This window comes from Peromyscus californicus, unplaced genomic scaffold (assembly GCF_007827085.1).
Source record: "Peromyscus californicus insignis strain IS unplaced genomic scaffold, ASM782708v3 Scaffold_19__1_contigs__length_69161282, whole genome shotgun sequence".
NCBI lineage: Eukaryota > Metazoa > Chordata > Mammalia > Rodentia > Cricetidae > Peromyscus > Peromyscus californicus.
Window position 1 is genome coordinate 50,007,142 of NW_026294491.1, and position 22,952 is coordinate 50,030,093.

Here is a 22,952-nt window from a genome sequence, read left to right on the forward strand (position 1 = left end):
ACATAATGCAGCTAAAAACTATTTGATCGATAAGGATTTACAGAGAAGAGTGACCGAGGAAGGCAGAGACCATCTACAGAGTCTTCATGGGGAAGTTGAGATTTGATTGTTCCGATGTTGATGTTGCCATAGGTTGTGGAAAGGGACAACGGGCAATATTCTAGGAAGGGAGAATAAATAAGCAAAGATATGGAAACGGGAATGAGTGAACTGGAGCAATGGCTCCTCTGCTATTTACTACTCTTCCATCGGACCCAAGTCTTACAACTGCATATAACTCCAACTCTGAGGGATCTAGTGCTCTCCTGGCCTCCTCAGGCACTTGCACACATGCAGCACACACACACACACACACACACACACACACACACATACACATGCAAATAAATAAGTAAAAATTTTTAAGAAAAATTATGGAATCTTCCATGAGCCTTAAAATGACTAACAATGGCCAGACATAGGCATGGGGCAAGGAGAAGGAATCTGAGATAGAGATCACCACAAGAATGTAGCTCAGGGAGAGAATGCAATGTGGTACACCATGTGTGTGTGGTAAGATGTTATCTTGGTCTGACAGAAATGAGGAGCCACTGTAGTGTTCTAAGAATTACTGTATGGCGTTTTTGTTGTTTTGTTTTTTGAGACAGAATGTTGCTATGTTCCAGATAGAATGTTCCAGCCCTGGATGGGCTAGAGCTTATAAAGTAAACAAGGTCAGCCTTGAACTTGGGTGATATTCCTGTTTTTGCTTTCTGTGTGCTGAAATTACAGGCATGTATCAGCATACACTTTGTTTTATTTATTTATTTGTTTGTTTGTTTGTTTACTTATTTATTTACTATTGGGAATTAAAACCATAACTTCACTCATGCTTGCTAGGCAAACACTCTCCTACTGAGGTATATTCCCAGCCTTTCTGTGAACTGTTGTTCTCTATAACTTCAAGACATCATTTCTCCCAGGCACTACTTTTGTCTAATTGACCACTGTATTGACTTAGAGCTTGACCACACCACTTTAAAGCACTGGGGCTTGTCCTTCGGGGTTGCTGCCTTTCTTGCGTGAGCCAATCTGGGCTGGTCTCCATGGTGATGAGCTGCTTCTCTTTTCCTGTGGCTATAGTCTACTACTGTGCCTTGTTGGCTTTACTTCCGGCTACCTCTCAAGATCACCCACTACTTACCATCTCCATCACCACTACCCTAATCTACCCATCCTCTCATCCAGGCTCTGCCAGACAGTTAGCCAGTCCCCCGGCATCCCTTCTTGCCTACATTCAATCTGTTCCCCACATTGGTGCCAGTAACTTGTTTTCTTTTTCCTCAGACCATAGATCTGATGATGTCAGTCCAGAGTTTTAAATACACAACTTCTGGTTGCTCTTAAGTTAAAGGCAAAAAGGGGAGAGGGGAGGTGTGGAGGAGGATGGAAAAGAGTGAAGGGTGGGGAAACTACGGTGGGGGGGCTGATGTATAAGAGAAGAATAAAACAAACACACAAAAAACAAGGTTGAAGCATGATCCTAATTAGTCTAACAATAAAAACCCGGAGTCAGATATCGAGGGTGAAAGCTGGAAGATCAGAGAAGCAGAGCATCATCATTCCTCTAGAGACTTCTTACCGCTACGAAATCTCACACTGAAAGGGGGAGATTGTGTCGCTAGGAATCCTCAGACTGAATGAGTGGCTGAGATTCTGTCTCCACCCACTTTATATTCCTGTTTCCACCTCCCGAGTGCTAGGATTAAAGGTGTGTACCACCACTGCCGGGCTCTAAACATTCTCTCTTAGATGGGATCAATCTCGTAGCCCCAGGTGGCCCTGAACTCCTGATCTTCCTGCTTCCTCTTCCCAAGTGCTGGGATTAAAGGTGTGTGCCACCACTGCCTGGCCTCTATGGTTGACTAGTGGCTAGCTCCGCACTCTGATCTCCAGGCAAGCTTTATTTATCAGAACACAAACAAGATAACATACAACAGAGGGCAAAAATTCCAATCATGGGGAACAAACTTCAAGTTCCTCAAGAAACAAATGCTAAAATGGGATTAGCCGTGAAAGGTATTTCTTGGGAGGTGCATCTATTGAGTGGGAGTTGGAGAATGTAGGGGAATGTCAGATTGCCATGCAGCTCTGGGGAAGAGGAAGGCAGGCTAGACAGGAAGAGGCTCAGATTGCCACAAAAGTTCTGAGAACACCCTGCCCAGGTCAACGTGGCTCTGAGCCAATGTTGCTATTAAAGGACCCTTTTGTCTGACGGTACTTACCCACCCCCACACCAAATACCCGGGGACATTCAGTGTTTGGCTGTGAATTATTGACCCAGGGGAAGTGTGCCCCCGTGTGAGCACTGTAGAGGATCCAGAAGGGCAGCAGCTCAGATTGCTAGTCACATGTGCTTTGCCTGGTAGAAGAACTGAGTGGGTAGCTTTTAAGACAACAAAATGTGGTTTGGTCCCTGCCCACTTCCCCCAGGGCCTCATCTTGTACCATGAAGCCTTTGATCTTCTCATTCTAGCTAGACAAGTTACTTCTTTGAATGTGAACATTAAATGTTCTCAGCCCACTCCTGAACACAAACACCAGTTCATTTTCTTGGCCAGACCACTTGAATCTCTTCTTGTAGAAGAGTTCCAGGATGAGGGCCACGTTTCTCCTCAGATGCCCTCACAGCATTAATACCCTTACTTCAGAGCATTGCTTCCACGACCATTTGATCACTGTCTTTTTTAGACTGTGTGGTGGTTTGAATAGAAAGGCCCCCGTAGACTCTATATTTGAATGCTTTGGCCCATAGGGAGTGGCACTATTAGGGGGTGTGGCCTTGTTGGAGGAAGTGTGTCACTATGGATGCGGGTTTTGAGGTTTTATATGCTCAAGCTACACGCAGTGTGACACATGATCTCTCCTTCTGTTGCCTGCAGATCAAGCCGGAGAACTCTCAGCTCCTTCTCCAGTACCATGTCTGCCTGTATGCCACCATGCTTCTTTCCATAATGACAATGGACTAAACTTCTGAAAGTCAGCTCCAGTTAACTGTTTTCCTTTATAAGAGTTGCCGTGGTCATGGTGTCTCTTCATAGCAGTAGAACCCTGACTAAGACAGACTGTAATGGACTTCAGAACAGAAAGTGGGTCTTTCCCACTTGTGACTATTGTGCAGTGTGGTCCTCTGTGTATGAGAAGAACATTTTCATCTTGCAGTCAGAGCAGATTTGATTGATTCACCTGTGCAAGACCAGCTGCGCTGGGTGGTTTTGTGTGTCAATTTGACACAAGCTAGAGTCATCAGAGGAACGTGTGGTGGTATTGTGTTCCCCAAAATATTGTGCACTCTAATAAACTTATCTGGGGTCAGAGAACAGAACCTCCACAATATTAAACATAGAGGTTAGGCAGTGGTAGCACACGCCTTTAAACCTAGCATTCCAGAGGCAGAGATCTGCCTGGATCTCTGTGAGTTCAAGGCCACACTGGAAACAGCCAAGTGTGGTGACTCACGCCTTTAATTCCAGGAAGTAATGGCAGGAGGCAGAAAGGTATATAAGGCATGAGGATGAGGAACTATAGCCTGGTTAAGCTTTTAGGCTTCTAGCAGCAGTTCAGCAGAGATTCATTCTGGATAAGGACTCAGAGGCTTCCAGTCTGAGGAAACAGGATCAGCTGAGGAATTGGCAAGGTGAGGTGGCTGTGGCTTGTTCTGCTTCTCTGATCTTCCAGAATTCACCCTAATACCTGGCTCCAGGTTTGATTTTATTAATAAGACCTTCTAATGATTTGTGCTGCAGGAAGGAGCCTCAGCTGAGGAAATGCTTCCTCAAGATCCAGCTGTAAGGTATTTTCTCATTTAGTGATCAATGAGGGAGGGTCCAGTCCATGGTGGGTGGTGCCATCCCTGGGCTAGTGGTCCTGGGTTTTATAAGAAGGTGGGCTGAGCAAATCATGGGGAGCAAGTCAGTAAGCAGCACCCCTCCACGGCCTCTGCATCAGCTCCTGCCTCTGGGATCCTGCCCTGTTTGAGTTCCTGTCCTGACTTCCTTCAGTGATGAACAGCAATGCTGAAATGTGAACTTAATAATAACCCCTTTCCTCTCAGCTTGCTTTTTTGGTCAGGGTTGCAGCAATAGAAACCTAAGACACCAGTATAATATGGCATCTATTAACGTTCCCTCATGGCAGGGGTAAGGGAAGATCTTCACACTCTCGTCTGAGATCACAGCCACTCTTCCCTCCCCACCTGTCTCATCTTAGCTGCAGTGGTCTCAGGGGCTGCTAACCTAGAACGTAGAGAGTTCCATCTGAGTAGCTTTTGAATGCCATCACCTATGCTGGTGTGGGACTTTTCTGGGGTCACTAATGCTGATTTTGATGATGCAGATGCCTTTGAATTTCCCTGATCGTATAAGTATCCCTTCACCCATTCTCCTTGGAGTACCTTAAAGTCATCGGGCAACCAAGTTGGAATTGGATAGAGTTGTTTCTTTAGTTGGTTACTGATGCCCTATCTGGATTCATTTCTCCCCAGGAAAAACAATATAACAAATACATCCCCACTGACTAGCCAATAGTTTATGATCAAAATATTTTTCTTGAATGAATGACTATAAGAAAGCAGACTCAAGCCCTTTATCTGCTAGCTCCTTGGGTACTTTTGGCCTTTTAAGCTGCTTTATCTTTCTGGCTCATAGTTGATGACCCTGCCCTTTGAAGTGACATCTGTGGAGCCTGAGAAAATGTCATTTGTTTAGTAAGGGTCAAGGGTTGTTGAAAATAATGGCCCACTTAGCTGGAAGGAGCTGACGAGCTAAAACTGTTTTAAATGGTAGCTTCTCAGATATCTATCATATAAGATAGTTTAAAGAAAGACACGAACTGACTGGACCGCTTATTGGGCATTTTGTTTACTTGGAATGAATCCAAGAAGATTCTAGAGCAAATGGTGGAGAGGTTGAGATTTTGAATTTGCTTCTGCTAGAGGAAAGCAAGTTAGGAAGAAGATCCTGAGCCGGGAGGAAGTTAGGTTTGGGTTTGCTTATCTGCTTACTTCCCCTCCACTCTGCCCCCCTCCCTCCGCACCCCTGCATTTGTTTGTTGAGAAAGGGTCTCACTGTGTAGTCCTGACTGACTTGGAACTGTTTCGATCAGACTGACCTCCAAACTGCAGCCATCCTCCTGCCCCAGCTTCTCCAATGCTGGGCTCATAAACATGTGCCTAACCAAGACTGACTCTTACGTAACGCCGTGGTCTCCTAGTAATTACAAGAATGTGGCTTGCATGACAGGTCTGAGGTCCAGTGAACATCTTCTGTGAAGGACCTGTGGTGGCGGCAATGTCTAAGGAGTTGTTGGGTGAGGAGGCAGGACCGCTCACCCTCTCTACTCTGCAGGGATCAAAGCAAGACAGTCACGGAGACAAGGAAGATACTGTTTTGGCACCTGCTAATCAGAGCAGATGGTCAGAGTTGCCAGGGTAAAGTACCAAGGTAAAAATGTAGAGATGGAGTGGGAGATGACAGATGGAAAAATATGGCACCAGAAGTGATGGGAAGCTTTCGAAGGGTGGTGGGGGAAAAAAAAAAAAAAAAAAAAACCTCTGGCAGAGATTCTTGGATCCTGGGGAGAGTGCCCATCAAAGTTGCCCGGACCTGTGGCTTTGGGCACGTGTGAAGATTATTATGTTAGTGCCTCAGAGAAAAATTAAAAGAGGAACCTGGGCCAGTAGAGCCTGGATAAGTACACGCACCGAGGGAGACACAAAGCCTTGGGCTGAGGGCTCAGCACCAGTTAGAGAAATAACCGGATAAAAAGAGCAGTTTTGCTGTTTTTTACATAAGATGATGTTCATTGTTATATCTCTGTTTTTCATGGGCACATAATAATCATACACATTTCTAGAATGCAGTGTGGTACTTCAATGCACGTATACTATCATCTGTAATGATCAAATGAGGGAAATTATTATAACCACCTCGTTAAATTTTGGCCATTTCATTGGCTGAGGAAGCTTTAAATGTCTTTCTTCCAGTTCCTTATAGAACGTGGTATAAATTATTGTAGACTGTTGTCACTGCTATGCAGAAAACTGGGACTCTCTCTTCCTAGCTTATTTTGGTTAACTTTATCTGACCTTTCTACTCCTGTCCCTCCATACACTCTTCCTAGCCTCTCCTGACTACAGTTCTACTCTCTACTTCTGTAAGATCCACTTTTTTAAAGCTCACACATATGAGAGTATGTGGCATTTGTCTTACTGTGCATCACTCGTTTCTTTTGACATAGTGTTCTCCGGTTTAATTCATGCTCCCACAAGTGATAGGACCCCACTCATTTTTATGACTAAATAGCATTCCACCATAGATATTTATCCCATTTAGAAGAGATGTTTCTAGCAAGCACAGAGAGACAGAGACAGAGACACAGAGAGAGACACACACACACAGACAGTGAAAGATCGAGAATGAGAGAGAGAGAGAGAGAGAGAGAGAGAGAGAGAGAGAGAGAGAGAGAGAGAGAGAGAGCACACTGAGATGCTTTTAGAGGCAAAGAGATCACTTGAGTTTGAGGATAGTCTGGTCTACATAGTGAGTTTCAGGCCAGCCACAGCTACATAATGAGAACCCATCTAAAAGCAAAGTAAAACAGAACAAGAGAATAATGTGTAAGAATGAAGGTAAGTTATGATCCATTTCCTGGTGCTTCCATGTAAAGTGACCTTCCTCACTACCTTTTTCAGTATTCTTTCTATGGAAGTATAATTTATCACAACAAAATGTACTTATCCTGTGGATACAGGTAAAGGAGTTATATAATAATATGAATCCAGGTAAATCACCACTCCAAATAAGACACAAGTAAGATTCCTAATGAGACGAGGCCTGGTGGCACATGCCTGCACGTCCAGCCAGGAGGATCATGTATTTGAGGTCACTTTGGGCTACATAGCAAGTTCAAGGTCAGCTTGAGCTACACAGGTAAAAAGTTCCTCCATAGTCAAGGACTAAGTATGTAGGTCAGTGGTAGAGTACTTATCTATCTTGCCCAGAGCCTTGGGTTTGATCCTTAGCAAAACACACACACACACACACACACACACACACACACACACACACACACACACACACACAGCATTTCCATAACTTCAGAAAGCTTCACAAACACAGAGTGTCTAGTCACTTTCCATCCTGGTCATCATAGCCAATTATAGGGCTGATTTCTATAGCCATGTATTAGTTCTGGTAACTGGAATTATACAATATATATTCTTTTGCTTAGATTTTAACTGCATATAATAATTTTGAGACCCATGTGTGTTGTTTTGCTTTTTTTAAGGTGATAAGTAGTGTTCCACAGTGGAATGTCACTAATTCTCCACTAGTTCTCTTGTGTATGAATGCTTAGATTATTTCTAGGCTTTGGCTAGCATGATGATTATTTTCATTGTCAACTTGACTATATCAGGAATAAACTAAAACCAAATGGCTGGGCATACTTGTGGAGGATTTTTTTTCTTAATTAAATCATTTGAAGTGGGAAAACCCACTTTTACTTTGGATCTTTGAGGTAGAAATATCCATCTTAAATCTGAGCCTCACCTTCTTCTGGCAGCCTATATTAAAGGATGTGGAAGAAGGAAATGTGCTCTTGGCCTGCTTGCTCTCACTCTTGCTAACAAATCCATTCCTTCACTAGCATTAGAGCCTACTTCTTTTGGATTCTAGCATATACCAAAACCAGATGTAGTGGGTAGCCATTCCAGCTTTGATCTGGAAGTTCCAACCCCCATTGAGACTTCGGCAACTGTCACGCCTACAAGGCAGGGCGAAAGGAGGCCCCTGGGGACCCGAGATCTGGATCGGCGGGCACGCTCTCTGTTGCGGGACCCTGGACTGGAGAGGTGCACCAAGCAGAGCTCCAGAGAACACCGCTGGACTGCGATACACCTTCCCCAGACCCCGCGACCTACCTATCCCTTAATTTGTAAGTTACGCCATTAAATAAATCTCCTTTTTTTTTTTTTTTGGTTTTTTTTTTTTCGAGACAGGGTTTCTCTGTGTAGCTTTGCGCCTCTCCTGGAACTCGCTTTGGAGACCAGGCTGGCCTCGAACTCACAGAGATCCGCCTGGCTCTGCCTCCCGAGTGCTGGGATTAAAGGCGTGCGCCACCACCGCCCGGCATAAATCTCCTTTTAACTACATGGAGTGGCCTTAATAATTACACCAATACCAAATGAGACATCCAGCATCATGGACTGAACAGCTACTAGATTCTTGGACCTTCCATTGGTAGACAGCCATTGTTGGACTAGCTAGACCACAGCCTGTAAGCCATTCTAGTAAATAATATCTATCTATCTATCATCTATCTATCTATCTATCTATCTATCTATCTATCTATCTATCTATCTATCTATCATCTATCTATTCTATGAGTTCTATTCCTCTAGAGAACCCTAATACAGCTAGTATAATAAAGCTGTTATGAATGGCCTTATATAAATCTCTTTGTGCATATTATTTTTATTTCTCTTGGAGTAAAATAGTTGGAATATAGAAGTAGGTATATCTGTAACTTGTTTTCCAACATGGTTACACAATTCTATATTCCTGTTGGCAATGAGAGTTTTGGTTGTTTACCTACTTAATATTAATATTGTCAATCTTGTAAAATATTTTGTCATTCTAGCAAGTTGAAAGTGGCACCACACTGTGATTTTTATTTCTGTGTCCCTAATGACTAATCATGACCTTATTAGTCACTCACATATCTCTTTTTGTATTGCCTCTGAATCTTTTAGTATGTTATGAGTCATTTGCCTTTTTCTTATTGTCTTTTGAATTCCTTATACATTTTCTCAATCTTTTGTCTTCTTCATGTTTTTCAAATATGTCTTGGTTATTTTCCTATACTGTGACAAAACACCATGACCAAGGCAACTTATTAAAGGAAGGATTTAATTAGGTTTATGGCTTCAGAGAGGTGGAGTCCATGATGGCAGAGCAAAGGCATGGTGACAGGAACAGCTGAGAGCTCACGGCTGGATCCGAAGCAGGAAGCTGAGAGAGCACTGAGAATGCCAGGAGGCTTTTAAAACTTCAAAGTCTGTCCCTGTGACATACCTCCCCCAACAGGGCTGTCCTCCTAATCCTTCCCAAACAGTCCACAGACTGGGAGCCAAGTATTCAAACATATGAGCCTGTGGGGGCCATTCTCATTCAAACCACCACATCCTCTATATCTAGTCTGCCTTTTTTTTTTTTTTTTTTTTTTTTTTTGGTTTTTTCGAGACAGGGTTTCTCTGTGTAGCTTTGGAGCCTGTCCTGGAATTCACAGAGATCCACCTGGCTCTGCCTCCCGAGTGCTGGGGTTAAAGGTCTGAGTTACCACAGTTGCGCTGCATTTTATGTTGTTTTGAAAAGCAGGAAATTTAAAATTTAGAGATGCTTTATTTCAATTTTTTCTTCTATAGCCAGTACATCTTCTGCCCTAAGAAATCTTTGTCTATTCTAAGGTGACAAGGGATGGATTTTAAATGAACAATTTTAATTTTAAGAAAGCTATACCAATTTCCGTATTCCCTCCTGATAATATGTTGTTACTTTTAAAGTTATGGAGATGATAATTTTGGTAAGAAGGCAAAGTATGATCCGAGGAGAAAATTTCACATGTGTGTAAAATGATTCATCACAATGAGGTTGCTAAATGCCAAAAGCCTCCTTTAAAGGAATGAATTCTTTTAAAGACTAGGAAAAAGAGGCCATGTTCTTTCATGAGCTTAATCTGTTCAGGCCACTATCACAAAAAGCCTTAGGCTAAATTGCCTATAAACAAAATGATTTTGTTGCTCACTGTTTAGAAGATGGGAAGTCCAAGAATAGACCATCTAGACAGTATGTGGCTCACAGATGTCCTCTCCCTGCCTTCTCATTGGTAGGAGCTCGAACCCCTAGTGTTAGGCACTAATCCCATTCATGATTATTCTGCCCTAATGATCTAATCTCCCACAGCCTCCCCACTTAACATAATCAAACTAGAGTTTAGCTTTCCATGTATTAATGTTGTAAGGTCACACATATTCAGATCGGTGCTCATTATCAGCAATGGCAATGCACTCCCTAAATCCATCTCGTTTTGATTTTTTTTTTCCTGACAAACAAAGAGGAAAGCATCAGAAGACAGATAGGTAGCCATCAGAGAATCTGAGGGAAAGCTGACTAGTTCATCTTTGGAAAGGACCAAAGCTGGAGTGGCTGTGGGACTGAGAGAGCAGGATGGGAAGACTACATTTCCATGCAGATGAGTGACACCCCTCACTCCACCCGAGTCACTTCTGCTTGCTGATGGTCCTCCTCTGAAGCTTGGCTCTCAAAAGAAAAGTATCTGGGTGATCTCACATGTATAGGATAAGGGCACAGATGGCAGTCATTTCTCGAAAATGCACTCAATAGGGAAGAGGAGTCATTATTCAAAGTAGAATAGAGGAATTGCTACTATAATAACCAGGGCCAGATTCAAGGCAGAGCCCCCTAATAAGAAGTCTATTGTCCATGTATCTTTTAGTTTGGATTTGTGTCTCCTGTTTATATAAAATTAAATAACTTATCCACTTACTTTTGAGTGTTTCCTCCAGTGAGCCTGTTCAAGTTAGATCTCTGCCCAGGTCAGATCTGGGAGGGCAGAGTGCACCCCATCAGGCCTCTTTAGGTTTTGTTGGTAGTGCCATTTTCCATTTTGATGTTGACAGTACCTTTACGATTGCTTAGAATTTACCTTTCTAAACTGAAGTGCGGATTCTGTGAAATGTATTATGAAGTGGGGGAAAAGACAGATGTACCAACTAACATATGGTGTTTGATCAAGATTGGAAGTGAATTAGAAGTGATATAAATAGGACCGGCAAGATGGCTCAGCTGGTAAAGGTGAATCCTGCCAAGCCTGATGACCTGAGTTCAATCCCCAGAAGCCATAGGGTGGAAAGAGAGGATAAATTCTCATGAGATGTCCTCTGACTTCCACACCCACACCACAATGCACAAGTGTGTCTGCATACACATATAAATAAATAAATAAATACATACATACATGCATGCATACATACATACAAAGAATTTAAAAGAAGTACTACAAGCAGGATTTATAAAACGAAATTGTGTATGTTAGATTACATGTTTTAAAAAGTTACTTTAAAAGTTATGTTTCAGCTGGGCATGATAGTACATGCCTTCAATCTTCAAGAGGCTTCAGGGAGGAGGATCTCTGTGTGTTTGAGGCCAGCCTGGTCCATATAGGGAGTTCTAGGCCAGCTAAGGCTACATAGTAAGAGCCTGTCTCAAACATAAGTATATATATTTATATGTATCTCAAATATAAATATGAAGTGGAATAAGGTAGGAAAGACCAATTATTAAATACTGATTTATGTAGTGATTTACTTAAAAGAGCAATTGTACTGCCTACCTGCCAAGCATGACTTCACTTCCTACCTGGAACAGAATGACCTGGAGGAATAGCGGAAACAATAGGTCATCGCCCTGAACAATCTGCTGACTGCCAAGTATGCTTCTTTCAAATCCTTGCTTGCCTGTCCCACCTTGTGATCTTTAGAGTATAAAACGATAATGTAAACTGGACTTTCAGGAGCCGTCCTGGCTTTGGTCCACCGGTGACGTCTCCTTTCTTTCACTCTCCTTGGTGACACAAGCGCTTGTTCCGGAAAACTTCCTGCAACATCTATATGAGTTATGTTTCTTCGTTTCACTTCCAGAAGCTGAATATTTTCATATACAAGTACCAACCTCCAATCCCATTTACTCCTTCAGTCTTTCAGCAGATATTTGTTGAGGGCGTTCGTGTGTATTAGCCCTGCATTGAAAGCTCTGGGTAAGCCGGTCTTTGCACAAAATAGTCTGGCAGCTGTTACAGAAGTGATGAGAATGTGACTGTTTCGCTTCCAGTTCTTGTGGGTTGTTTGTTTGCTTGTTGGTGTGTGTGTGTGTGTGTGTGTGTGTGTGTGTGTGTGTGTGTGTGTGTGAGAGAGAGAGAGAGAGAGAGAGAGAGAGAGAGAGAGAGAGAGAGAGAGAGAGAGAGATAAGGTCTCCCTATATGTAGCCCAGGTTGGGCTATATTCAAACTCCTCATTCTTCAGCCACCACTGCTTGAATATATAACTGCAGCGTGCACTACCACACCCTCTCTTATCCACCAATTCTTACCCCCTCTACATAGCACAGTACTTGGAACATAGAAGGAACTCTAAAAATATACTGCTGGCTGGCTGGCTAAATGAACAGGAGGCGTGGCCAACCCTCCTGTCAAAAGACAGTGGTGGGTTGGAGGAATGTCCAGGACGGGAAGGGACGATTTCAGAAAAGCTGCCCACAGTTATTTAATTGTGCTTTAACCAAGTGCTTCCGAGAATAAAGTCTAGAAGTCAAGGGTGTCCACGGTCAGACATGAGGACAAGCCACCCTGCCCGTGGTTGGATCAGGCCTTTGCCTTTAGATACATCTGAGGATTGCTTTTCTGCTCTCCACAGCTGCACTGCAGTCACTAGAGGATTGGCTGTGCTCTGCTGGCTACCTGTAGCAAGGATGACCACGACACACATTTCAGTGTCTCTGTTGTTGTGCTAAAAGGATGAGGACGCAGGAATTTGGGAAACTCCTTTTCCTATGGTGAGCAGTGGAATGTTGTGAATCCTTGTACAAATAGGCGCTTGCTTCATAATGAGCATTGGGAAAGAGTTCATTTCTGCAGAAAGGTGGGGACGAGGTGTGTGAGTTACCTTCAACAGACACTTTTCTCCTGGACCAGTGAGTGGGTAAAAGACATGCCACCAAGCCTGATGCTCTGAACTTGATTCTTGGAACCCATATGGTAGAAGGGGAGAGCCAACTCTCAAAGGGCGTCCTTTGACCTCCACAGGTACACCACGGTAAGCACACAAACACAAACACACATAACCCACAAATATATGTAATTACTTATATGTATGCATATGTAACGTATATGCATATAAACATTTCACTATTTCACTCTTTCTATGAAGAAGAGTATACCGGTACTTGATCATAGATCATAAAAGTGTTCTATACAGTTTTTAGGAACCATAAATAGCCTTCTCTGGTGTCATTTTTTTTCTTTTTCAAAAATCTTTATGTATCCATTACACAAACAGCCAATTCACTCAATTTAGAGCAGGTGAAAAAACAAGTCAGATTCCCAATTTAAACATGACCTATTCTCCAGGGTAAAGATTTTCAGCTCCATCTGGTGAGACTGATGGATGACCATGACTCATGGATGAGCATACACAGTCAGTTCCATTATGTGTGAATCCCTCCAAACTGAGCGTGATTCTCCTTCAGTGTCCTGGAGCTGTAACTGATTTTGTGAAGATTTCAATCTGTGTGGGGAATGGGGTGATTTTGTTTTTTGGCTTTTAGAGACAGGGTTTCTCTGTGTAGTTTTGGTGCCTGTCCTGGATCTCACTCTGTAGACCAGGCTGGCCTTGAACTCACAGAGATCCACCTGGCTCTGCCTCCCTAGTGCTGGGACTAAAGGTGTGCGCCACCGCTGCCCAGCTGTGATTTTGTTTTTATTTCTTGGCTGGGAATCATTTGATTTTGAAAGTTTTGTGGGATGGCATGGTGAGAGATGGAGTCAGGAGTAAGAGGTGCGGTGGCAGAGGGAAGGAGAGGAGGCCTTTTTGTGTGAGTTTAAAACTATTATTTGTGTGTGTGTGTGTGTGTGTGTGTGTGTGTGTGTGTGTGTGTGTGTAGGAGCACATCCTACTACATGGATGGTGTTATAACATGGATGTGGAGGTCAGAGGACAACTTGTGGGAGTTGTTTCTCTCCTGCCATCATGTGAGTTTTTGGGACCAAACTCAAGTTGTCAGGTTTGATGGCAAACGCTCTGTCCTGCTCACCTCTCAACAGCCTGGTGATGAATCTTTAAAAAAAACAACAACAACAAAAAAAAACCCAACCAACCAAAACAAACAAACAAACAAAACCCCCAACAACAACAACAACAACATATGTACTTATCCTCAAAGGCAAACCTGAAGACTGTGTAGAGAAGTGACATCATTTTGTCCAGGTAGCCCCCCCCCCACCCCCCAGAAAACAGGACACGAAACCTTGAGGAGGCAGACAGTGCTGTCCCTTATCACTCTACTTACCAGTGTCAGGCCTGGAGATCATGGTGGCAATGCTGCTGAGTAGGAAGTCCTTGGTGAAGGGGATATATAGCTCTATGATGGCGACAGGCAGTAGGACTGTGAATGGGCAGAGTGCCAGAAGGGTTAGCACCACCAGCTCAGCTCCATTGTTGCCAGACCAGAGGGCCTGCCCCTTCTCATCTTGATCTGGGTTAATGGCATCTCAATTTTACCTGCCTCCCCACTTAGAAGTCTTGGTGTTATTCTCACCTCCTTTCTCTCACCCCCCACATACAGTCAGCTGCCAAATCTTGCTGCTTCTAATTTTAAAATGTCACTTGATTCCGTCTCTCTCAAATCCTATGCTATTTCCTTAAAATAGGCCTTCATCATATCTTCTTTGGACTGTTATCATAGCAATCCTATCATCTGTTCCTCTGATAACAGATTCCCCCATCCAGGCTCTCCACGTTGCCACTGTACCACCAAGAACAAAGCCTTTGAAGTCATCCCCCCCTCCCCTCCATAAAAGCACCTATTGTCCCCTTGCCCCTGGCATTCAAACCCTATAGCTTGTTTCAAAGCTTAAACACCTTGGTTTTAATCTACCTTTTGTGCCATGGATCCTGTTCTACTTTCACATTCTCCATATACATTCCAGATTCCTGTAGCCTCCTATGATCATATGTCTTTCATGTAATCTTGTACTTTCATGAGTCTGTATACATTTTTTTTTAAATTTACAAACTGTAAGGCCATTTGTTCAAGCTTATTACTAACTAGCTCTTACACTTGAATTAACCCATAATTCTTTTTTACGTTGAGCCATGAGGCTTGGTACCTTTTCCCAGTTCTGCCTTCACATCTTGCTTCTCATGGCGGCTGCTGGCAGCATCTCCTTACTCAGCCTTCCACTTCCCAGCATTCTCCTTTCTCTTTGTCCCGCCTATACTTCCTGCCTGGCTACTGGCCAATCAGCGCTTTATTTATTAACCAAACAGAGCAACATATTCATAGCATACAGGTATCCACAGCAACATTCCAGTGATATCTACAAAATATTTCCTTAAGTTGTCAGACCTTTAATTCCAGTCACTTGCAAGGCTGGAGCAGGCAGACCACAAGTTTTAGTAACTTGGAACTTATCTCTAAAATATTTAAATGGGGGGCTGGAGATAGCTCAGAGGTTAAAAGTGTGCACTGCTTTCCTGAGGACTCGGGTTCAGTTCCCCAGGCCCACATTTGGTAGCTCAGAACTCTAGCTCCAGCAGATCTGATGCCACTGGCCTCTTTGGACATCTGTACTGACATGCACATGCTCCCACACATTGTTCAGGGCTGTGTTAGTTGTTCTTAGACAGGGCTTCACCATGTAGCACATACTGGTCTCAATATTACAAACCACCTAGCACTGCCTCCTGAATGGTGTGACCTTAGATAGTCTCACTGTGGTTTTGTGTGGTCTGCTATCATATCAAAACAGTAAGATGGGAAGTTTAGCACACACATGAACAGAGTGTCTCATGTTTACGTGCCAGAAACCTTTGTTCTCAGAACTTTGCAATGAGTCGGATGCTGTGGTCTGTGTACTGTGTTAGTTATAAATGGTTTACAGCCAATAAATGCATAAGCTAAAGTGTTTATTCTGAATAGCTTCATATGAGGAGTGGAGGGGAAAGATCTAAAAAATTTAAAGCATTCAATTTTATTATATTTTTGATCTGTATATATATTTTGGTTTTTCGAGACAGGGTTTCTCTGTGTAGCTTTGCGCCTTTCCTGGGACTCACTTGGTAGTCCAGGCTGGCCTCGAACTCACAGAGATCTGCCTGGCTCTGCCTCCCGAGTGCTGGGATTAAAGGCGTGCGCCACCACCGCCCGGCTAATGATCTGTATATATTTTTAAAAAGCCATTTCATTCTCTTTTCTCCACCTTCATTTTCTTGAATTCCCACATTTACTCAAACCAAGTTTAAGCACCATCTCCTCCATGAAGCCTTGCTGTATTCTTCCCAGGCTACGGGGCATTCAATTCCTTTTGTTCCATGTTTTATAGCTGCTACAGCTTTTACAGTATACTTATGTTTTATTCATATGTTTGTATTGAACAGTAGACAGTAAGCATTTGGTTACTCTTGGGAGAAACCAAGAAATATTGGTAAATGAGTACAATGTTGTTTCCCCCCCAAATGCTTTGTTTCACTCTCTTCCTGTCTTCCTACTATCTTAAAATACAATCTATTCTAACTCCGTGGCTTCTAGATTGATTATCCAGAGCAATACTTTTCAATAAGGTAGCCATTTTTCACCTGTGGCTGTTGAGCATTTGAAGTTTAGTTATAGGAATGAGCTGCCAGTATAAAAACTACATGATACATGTTGTATATTGATGACAATGTGAAAACAAGGATTAAAACATCTCTATAATTTTCTGTAGTTCTTACATGTTGAAATGATATTTTGGATACATTGATGTTAGAATGTGCTGTTAAAATGGATACCTGAATATCAGGGTTAATTTTTTCCTTCTATGTCTAGATGTAGCTACAGAAACATTTAACACCGTGTATGCAGTATGAATTTTATATCCATTGGCCCCTTCAGTCTATCCTATGGGTGGTTCACTGGTGGTGAGCCCGCTTTCTGCTGTCTGAATACTTACAGTGCTAGGCGAGTTTTTAGAGGGCTGAGTGGGGACACCAAAAACAGTGTTTCTTAACTGGTTATTGCTGGACTAACTTTCCCAAAAGGCCCTTTTGATGGTGCTGCTCTCTAAACTGTAGATTCAGTCGCCAACTGTGTTGAGATAGGATTGTTTTGCCTGGCTGCCCAAGTCTTCCACAATCTTACTGAACTTGACTTACCCAACCTTGTCTCCCGCTCCACCCTTCATGCTGCCCCTGTGCTCCTCTGTGTTTCCCAAGCTACTGGAGTTTTTGTGTATGCATCTCTTCCTCAATGCTTCCCTCCCTAGGAACCAGAGTCACTTTTCATTCTGTTTATTGGAACACTCTGAGGTCCTCCTTGTTACTTTTTCAGAACTGTGCGGCTTAAGCTTTGATTTGCTTAAATGCTGAGCATCTTTGTTACAGGTCGTTAGGATCTGGGATGGATCTTTCCAGGTTCTTGGCCTCTTATTCGAGAATGAAGTAAAAGCCTAGAGAAAAATTGTAAAAGTAGCAAGGAAATTTAAAAGCCAAACAACAGAAAAGACCAAATACAGAACAAGAGAGCAGCAGGCTGTGTGAGTGAGTGAGGATACTCTAATTAGTATTTGGGACTTTCTTTTATGGGGTTTGAGAAGAGGAGGAGTTTGGTTACTAGGAATGTAGTTTATGTAGTCATTTACTAACTGCATGTGTCCCTTCCCATAATGCATCGAATTTTAATAATATGTACGCCCAATTATGCACAGGCATAAGATGATAAATAAGAGAGTCTTCCTAAAAGTTCACTTGGGGACACATTTTGCCTTATTACACATGCACCCAAAACTCGTTCAGCCTGGATGGCCCCCTGCCCATACCCAGACCTAACTGGGAATATACTTGAACAGAAGCTGTCCAAATTTGATGGTTGTCTGGGGAGGAGCAACTTCTCCTTTGATCAGTGTGGGGGTGTGCTCTCAGCTTGATGCAGGGGGGCAGGGTCCCTAGGTTGCTCACAGGTTATTGGGTTCACTGTTCAGAGAGGGATGAGTGCATATTATGCTCAGGTAAGACTCCTAGGCTGCCTTTTAGAAGAGGGACATACATAAATAGGACAGTCACATCACACTCTCTCTCTGAAAGGCTCAAGAACCATTATGAAAGGTTGTGAAAGGACTGTAAGAGGCAGAAATAGGAGAGGACCAGAGCAAACCCCTGGGCATGACGGGACCCACACACCCACAAACTCAGAGCAGCTGTGGTTGTCTTCAAAAAGTCAGCCAATAGTCCGGCATGGTGGGTGGGAGGGGCTTGTGGACCCCACCCCTACCTGATTAGCTATTGACTGTTGATAGCTGCTGAAGGATGGAGAATTAGTTTTCATTAAGGATGTGGTCCCTGATAGGTCCACCATGCTCTAGTGGATAGCGCCACAGCCATGAGTATGTGGGCAGTATGAAAAAAAAAAGATTTGGTGAGTTTTACAAAAACAAAACAACACACACGCACACACACACACACACACACACACACACACACACACACACACAAAACAACCAGAGGACAGTAAGTTAGAGGTTGATTGGAGAGGAGTTAGAAGAGGAGTAGGGGGCAAACATGATAAAAATACGTTGTCTATATGAAATTCTTAAAAAATTAATAACTTTTTTTTGTTTTTTTAAAGAAGAGCGATCTACATATAGCCTGAGTCAAGTGGAGTCCCAGATTGCTGAACTACGTTCCCTGTGTTGCCTGGCTCATCTTGTTGCCATATTGTGGTGGCTTGAATGAGAATGTCTCCCATAGGCTCAGATGTTCAAATAATTGGTCCCCAGTTAGTGACACTGTTTGGGTAAATTTAGGAGGTGTGGCCTTGCTTGAGGAAGTTTGTCCCTTGGGCTAGGTTTTGAGTTTTAAAAGCATCTATTAGTTCCCAGTGTGTTCTTTCTGTTTCCTGGTTGTACTCCCAAGATGTGAGCCCTCGGCTTCTGTTCCAAATGCCAAGTCTGCTGCTTGCAGCCACAATTGACTCCTATCCCTCTGGAATCTTAAGCCCCAGAGGGTTAGGGAGAGTGTAACACTGAGAATCCTGCTTATTGCCAGTTTTAGCATCTCTCCTACCCCAGGCCAAGGCTATGTTTTATTCTGCTTACATAAACCCAATATAGTATTGCTAATATTAATCCACAGCAAGCCAAATCATTCCAACTGTTTCACTGAGTTCAAACCCAGTAAACAGAATATCTTCTCTTTCAGCGGTCTTTTCTTTTTCTTTTTCTTTTTGGTTTTTCTGTGACAGGGTTTCTCCGTGCAGCTTTGCAGCCTGTCCTGAAACTCTCTCTGTACACCAAGCTGGCCTCGAACTCACAGAGATCCATCTGGCTCTGCCTCCCCAGTGCTGGATTAAAGGCGAATGCCACCACCGCCCAGCTCAGCTCCTGTTGACTCTTTATCATTGTAGGAGGGGACAGGGAGGGCTATGGGACCCTTATCAGAATATCCAACCACCCCTTAATCATTTATATGCGATTCTGCTCTACTTGCAGCTGGTCTTGGGGAGGGGCCTAGATGATATAGTTATGGGGAAATGAAAGGAGGCAGTTCCATGCTAGGCTGCCGTGGAGAATCCATTATCCCTGCTCGGTGAAGATCTTCCCATGTGGCTACTCTGAGGTCAACTATGCTCCCATAGCCCTTATATTACTCTGTAAGTTTAAGTCTAACAAGCTCATTGGTTCCCCTGGGTGAACTTTGGTGGAATTTGTACCCAAGTTTGTCTTTGGGACCTTAGGAGAAGAAATAGACTTTATGTAATTTTTTCCCAGGGAAGGAATCCTAGCAGCACACAGTTTCTTGCTGAAGTGACAGCCCTTTAATATTTCGCCTCTTGATCACTTTTCCTCTTCCTAGATGGGGTTTGTTGCCTGGTTTTAACTCTTCCACTGGTAGCATATCCACGTGACTTGACTCTTTTGTCTCATTTATCTGTATACGACGCTATCAATACCACTGAATGTGTTCGGGGTTAAATGAGCGAATAGTTAATGCCAGAGTCAGCCCCAGCATGTCACTACTAGGTTACTACTTTTCCCTAAAATGTAAGACACATTTAGCCCCATTTCATTCCATGCGTATCTCTGGGTTCTAGAATACTGTTTCCAAACCTGCCGATGCACAAACATGGGATCCATCTATGCATATACCCGACAGTACTTTAATTTGAGCATTTCCGGTGTTGTGTAGGCAAAAGCAAAGGCCGGGAAACAAAAGATTAAGTCGCCTCCTGGCAGAAAGGCTTCCATTTCCAGGTTTTCAAGCGACCATCACGCCTCAGGAGTGGGAAGGAACCTCGCCCTGTCTAGCGCCAGCCGGCTTTTGGAAATCACCTTGGGACAGACGTCCCGCCGCACGCCAGGCAGCTCGGCGCATGCGCGGCGCCCTCCTCCCGGAAGTCGCGGCTCTTTCCGCCCCGCCCCTTGCCGGCTGGGGCGGAGCCTGCGGCGGGCCGGGCGAGGAGGCGGGACACGTCGGCGCTGCCACGGCCGCCGCCGCCCCTCCTCCGGTTCCAGCCGCCGCCGCCGCCGCTGCCGCCGCCGCTTCCTGGGCCGAGTCCGTCCCGCGGCCCCAGCGGCGCCAGGTGCCTTCGCCCGCCCGGGCTCCGCCAGCGCCGTCTCCGCCCGCGTCCCGGCCCGGCCGCCCCGCCGCCGCCGCCGCCGCCGACATGGCGACACGCTCCTGCCGGGAGAAGGCTCAGAAGCTGAACGAGCAGCACCAGCTCATCCTGTCCAAACTGCTGAGGGAGGAGGACAACAAGTACTGCGCCGACTGCGAGGCCAAAGGTAGCGCACGGCTTGGTGGCCGCTCGGCCCCGGGGCCTCCCGCGGCCGTGACCTTCCCACCCTCCGCGGCGGCGGCGCCTCCTCCTCTTCCTCCTCCTCCTCCTCCGCGCCGGCCCTGACCGGAGGGCGAGCGGCCGCTTTCGAGCCTCCGGCTCGGACGGAGGTCGCGCCGGCGGCGGCGGCCTCAGCCAGCCTCCGGCTTCCCGAGCCGGCGGCGTCGCCGCGATGCTGCCACCGCCTCGGGGCGCCGGCTGGGTGGTGCTGCTGCTGCTGAGGGCTGGGGGAGCCCTCCTGCCTCAGCCTCAGCTGCTCCGCGGGGTGGAGCCGCCCTGAGGTCCCTGTCCCCTTCGCGACCCTCCCGCGTGACTACGGCCACCCTTTCCCCCTGGGCCGCGTCCCAGGTGGAGCCCTACCTGCCTGCCCACCTGACAGCTTTTGCACAGGGCGTTTGCTTCTGTTTTTTTTTGGGGGGGTGGGGTGGGAGGGGGGAGAAAAAAAAGGACGGTGTCTGGAAATTTCACTGCCCAACCTAATCGGGAAAGGCTCTCCATTATTTATATATATTATGTATAACATAGACACACATCTGTTTACTCTGGATGTTACAGAGAAGAGGTGTTTGATTGCTTGTGTCGAGTGGAAAGTGGGCTATGTTCATGAAGAGTTTAGTCCTTAGGTCCTCCCAGACGACCCATTGGAGAATATGTGGACACTGGTCTGTCTGCTTTGTAAACGGTGAAGGTGCATTTTAAAGATACAGAGATGAGGAAAAAAACAACAAAACAAAAACCACCACCAACACTAATTTTAGTTCAGTTGGAGGGCTTCTGCTCGAGCCTTTGAAATAGATACACTATTTTTAGCGGATATGTTTTGTTTGGAGATGTGATTTATTTTTAATGTCTTGTAAGTAATATCATGGAGAGGCATGTTGCAGATTAAAAAAGCCAAGCCTCATATGTAGTTAGGAAACTATTATAAGTACATTTATTTGATTATTCTCTGTGAAATAGGTAGTTGCTCGAAGCAGAGATTGTCTTTGGGAATGCTGCTTAAGATTTCTGCATTATTTAACATACTTTTCTTGAGGTTTTACTGTTTTCTCTCAACACTGTGCAGAAGAGTCCATTGTAGGCTGGGTGGTGGTTGAGTAAATTGAGTCTCATAGCGTCAACATTATCTCTGTCATAAAAGCTACTGGCTTACTGGAAGAGAATCACATACATACTTTAATTAGAAATTTTATGAAGCACTTTTCAATATTGTAGTAACTTGACTGAGTCAGCTGTATAGTTATCCTATGTAATCGTTAGGCAAGACATTTAAAAGAAAAGGCATGCCTGATTTTTGTGGTAACATTGCTTGCTTGATACTTGGTTCTGAATATGGTTATTTGGAAACACTGTTCTGTATTGAAGCTCAGTTGCTTGCTTGTCTTTTTACTCCTAAAACACTCAACAATGGGTTTTCAGAAACTAAAAAAAAAAGAAAGGGGCTAGAGTTAGTGTCCATTTTATCATCTTGAGTCAGAACATAGTTAAGATGCTGGTAAACGTGAAAGCTGTTCTTAAAAAGGAAGTGATTCAGGGCTGGAGAGAGGACTGTTGGTTAAGAACCTGGCTGCTCTTCCAGAGGACCTGGGTTGGATTCCCATTGCCCACATGGCAGCTCATGCTGTAACTCCAGTTACAGGGGATCCTGTGCCCTCTTCTGGTCCCTGTAGCCAGCAGGCATGCAGGTGGTGCACAGACACATGAAGATCCATACTCGTTTTTAAAAAATTAACTAAGTCAGTAATTTCCTTTTGTGTATAGGAGTAATTTTAAAGTTTCTAATTTCTTTCTCCAAAACAGTATTGCAGAAAATCAGATTTTCACTAAATGTATTAATAGTTTTTCATTTACTGTTTTTGGGAGGTGAAAGGAAAACAGTCATATTCTTTAATTAGGTTAAGAAGTTTTACTTCTGAAGAGTAGGCAACATTTGTTTTGATCATTGTTGTGTAACTACTGAAGTCAGTCCATGTATGTTGAATGAACAGCTTTATATTTTGGTCTTGTTTCGTCACACACACACGCGCACACACACATTTCTTTTTTCTTGAGAAGTGGAGAAAGTGGGATAGACTTGTATCAAGAGCTCAAGGGTGCAACTTGAAGGTCATGAAATCTGTTGTCATGATTTAGAAAGATTATTATTTTTTTCTACTAAATCTAGAATAATGCCAAAACATTTTCGTAAATTATTTCATTGTTTTATCTTGATACTTCAGGAAATATTCATAGGTACAGCAATTTCTTACCTTA

General features: G+C 44.0%; 1 protein-coding gene and 1 long non-coding RNA gene across 4 annotated transcripts in view; one reads left to right on the plus strand and one right to left on the minus strand.

Moving 5' to 3' along the window:
- Window positions 1-14,524, minus strand: part of LOC128114898 (uncharacterized) — a 54,601-nt gene extending 40,077 nt beyond the window's left edge. Inside the window, exon 1 of the long non-coding RNA XR_008219935.1 lies at window positions 14,181-14,524. This is a non-coding gene — a long non-coding RNA (uncharacterized LOC128114898). The remainder of the gene's footprint in view (window positions 1-14,180) is intronic.
- Window positions 14,525-20,451: 5,927 nt separating this feature from the next.
- The window catches only part of Smap1 (small ArfGAP 1), a 106,547-nt gene continuing 104,046 nt past the window's right edge, over window positions 20,452-22,952 (plus strand). For all 3 annotated transcript variants that reach the window (XM_052745283.1, XM_052745285.1, XM_052745284.1), the window contains exon 1: window positions 20,452-20,646. In XM_052745283.1, coding sequence (XP_052601243.1) covers window positions 20,529-20,646 — 118 coding nt within the window. In that variant the 5' untranslated portion in view covers window positions 20,452-20,528. The remainder of the gene's footprint in view (window positions 20,647-22,952) is intronic.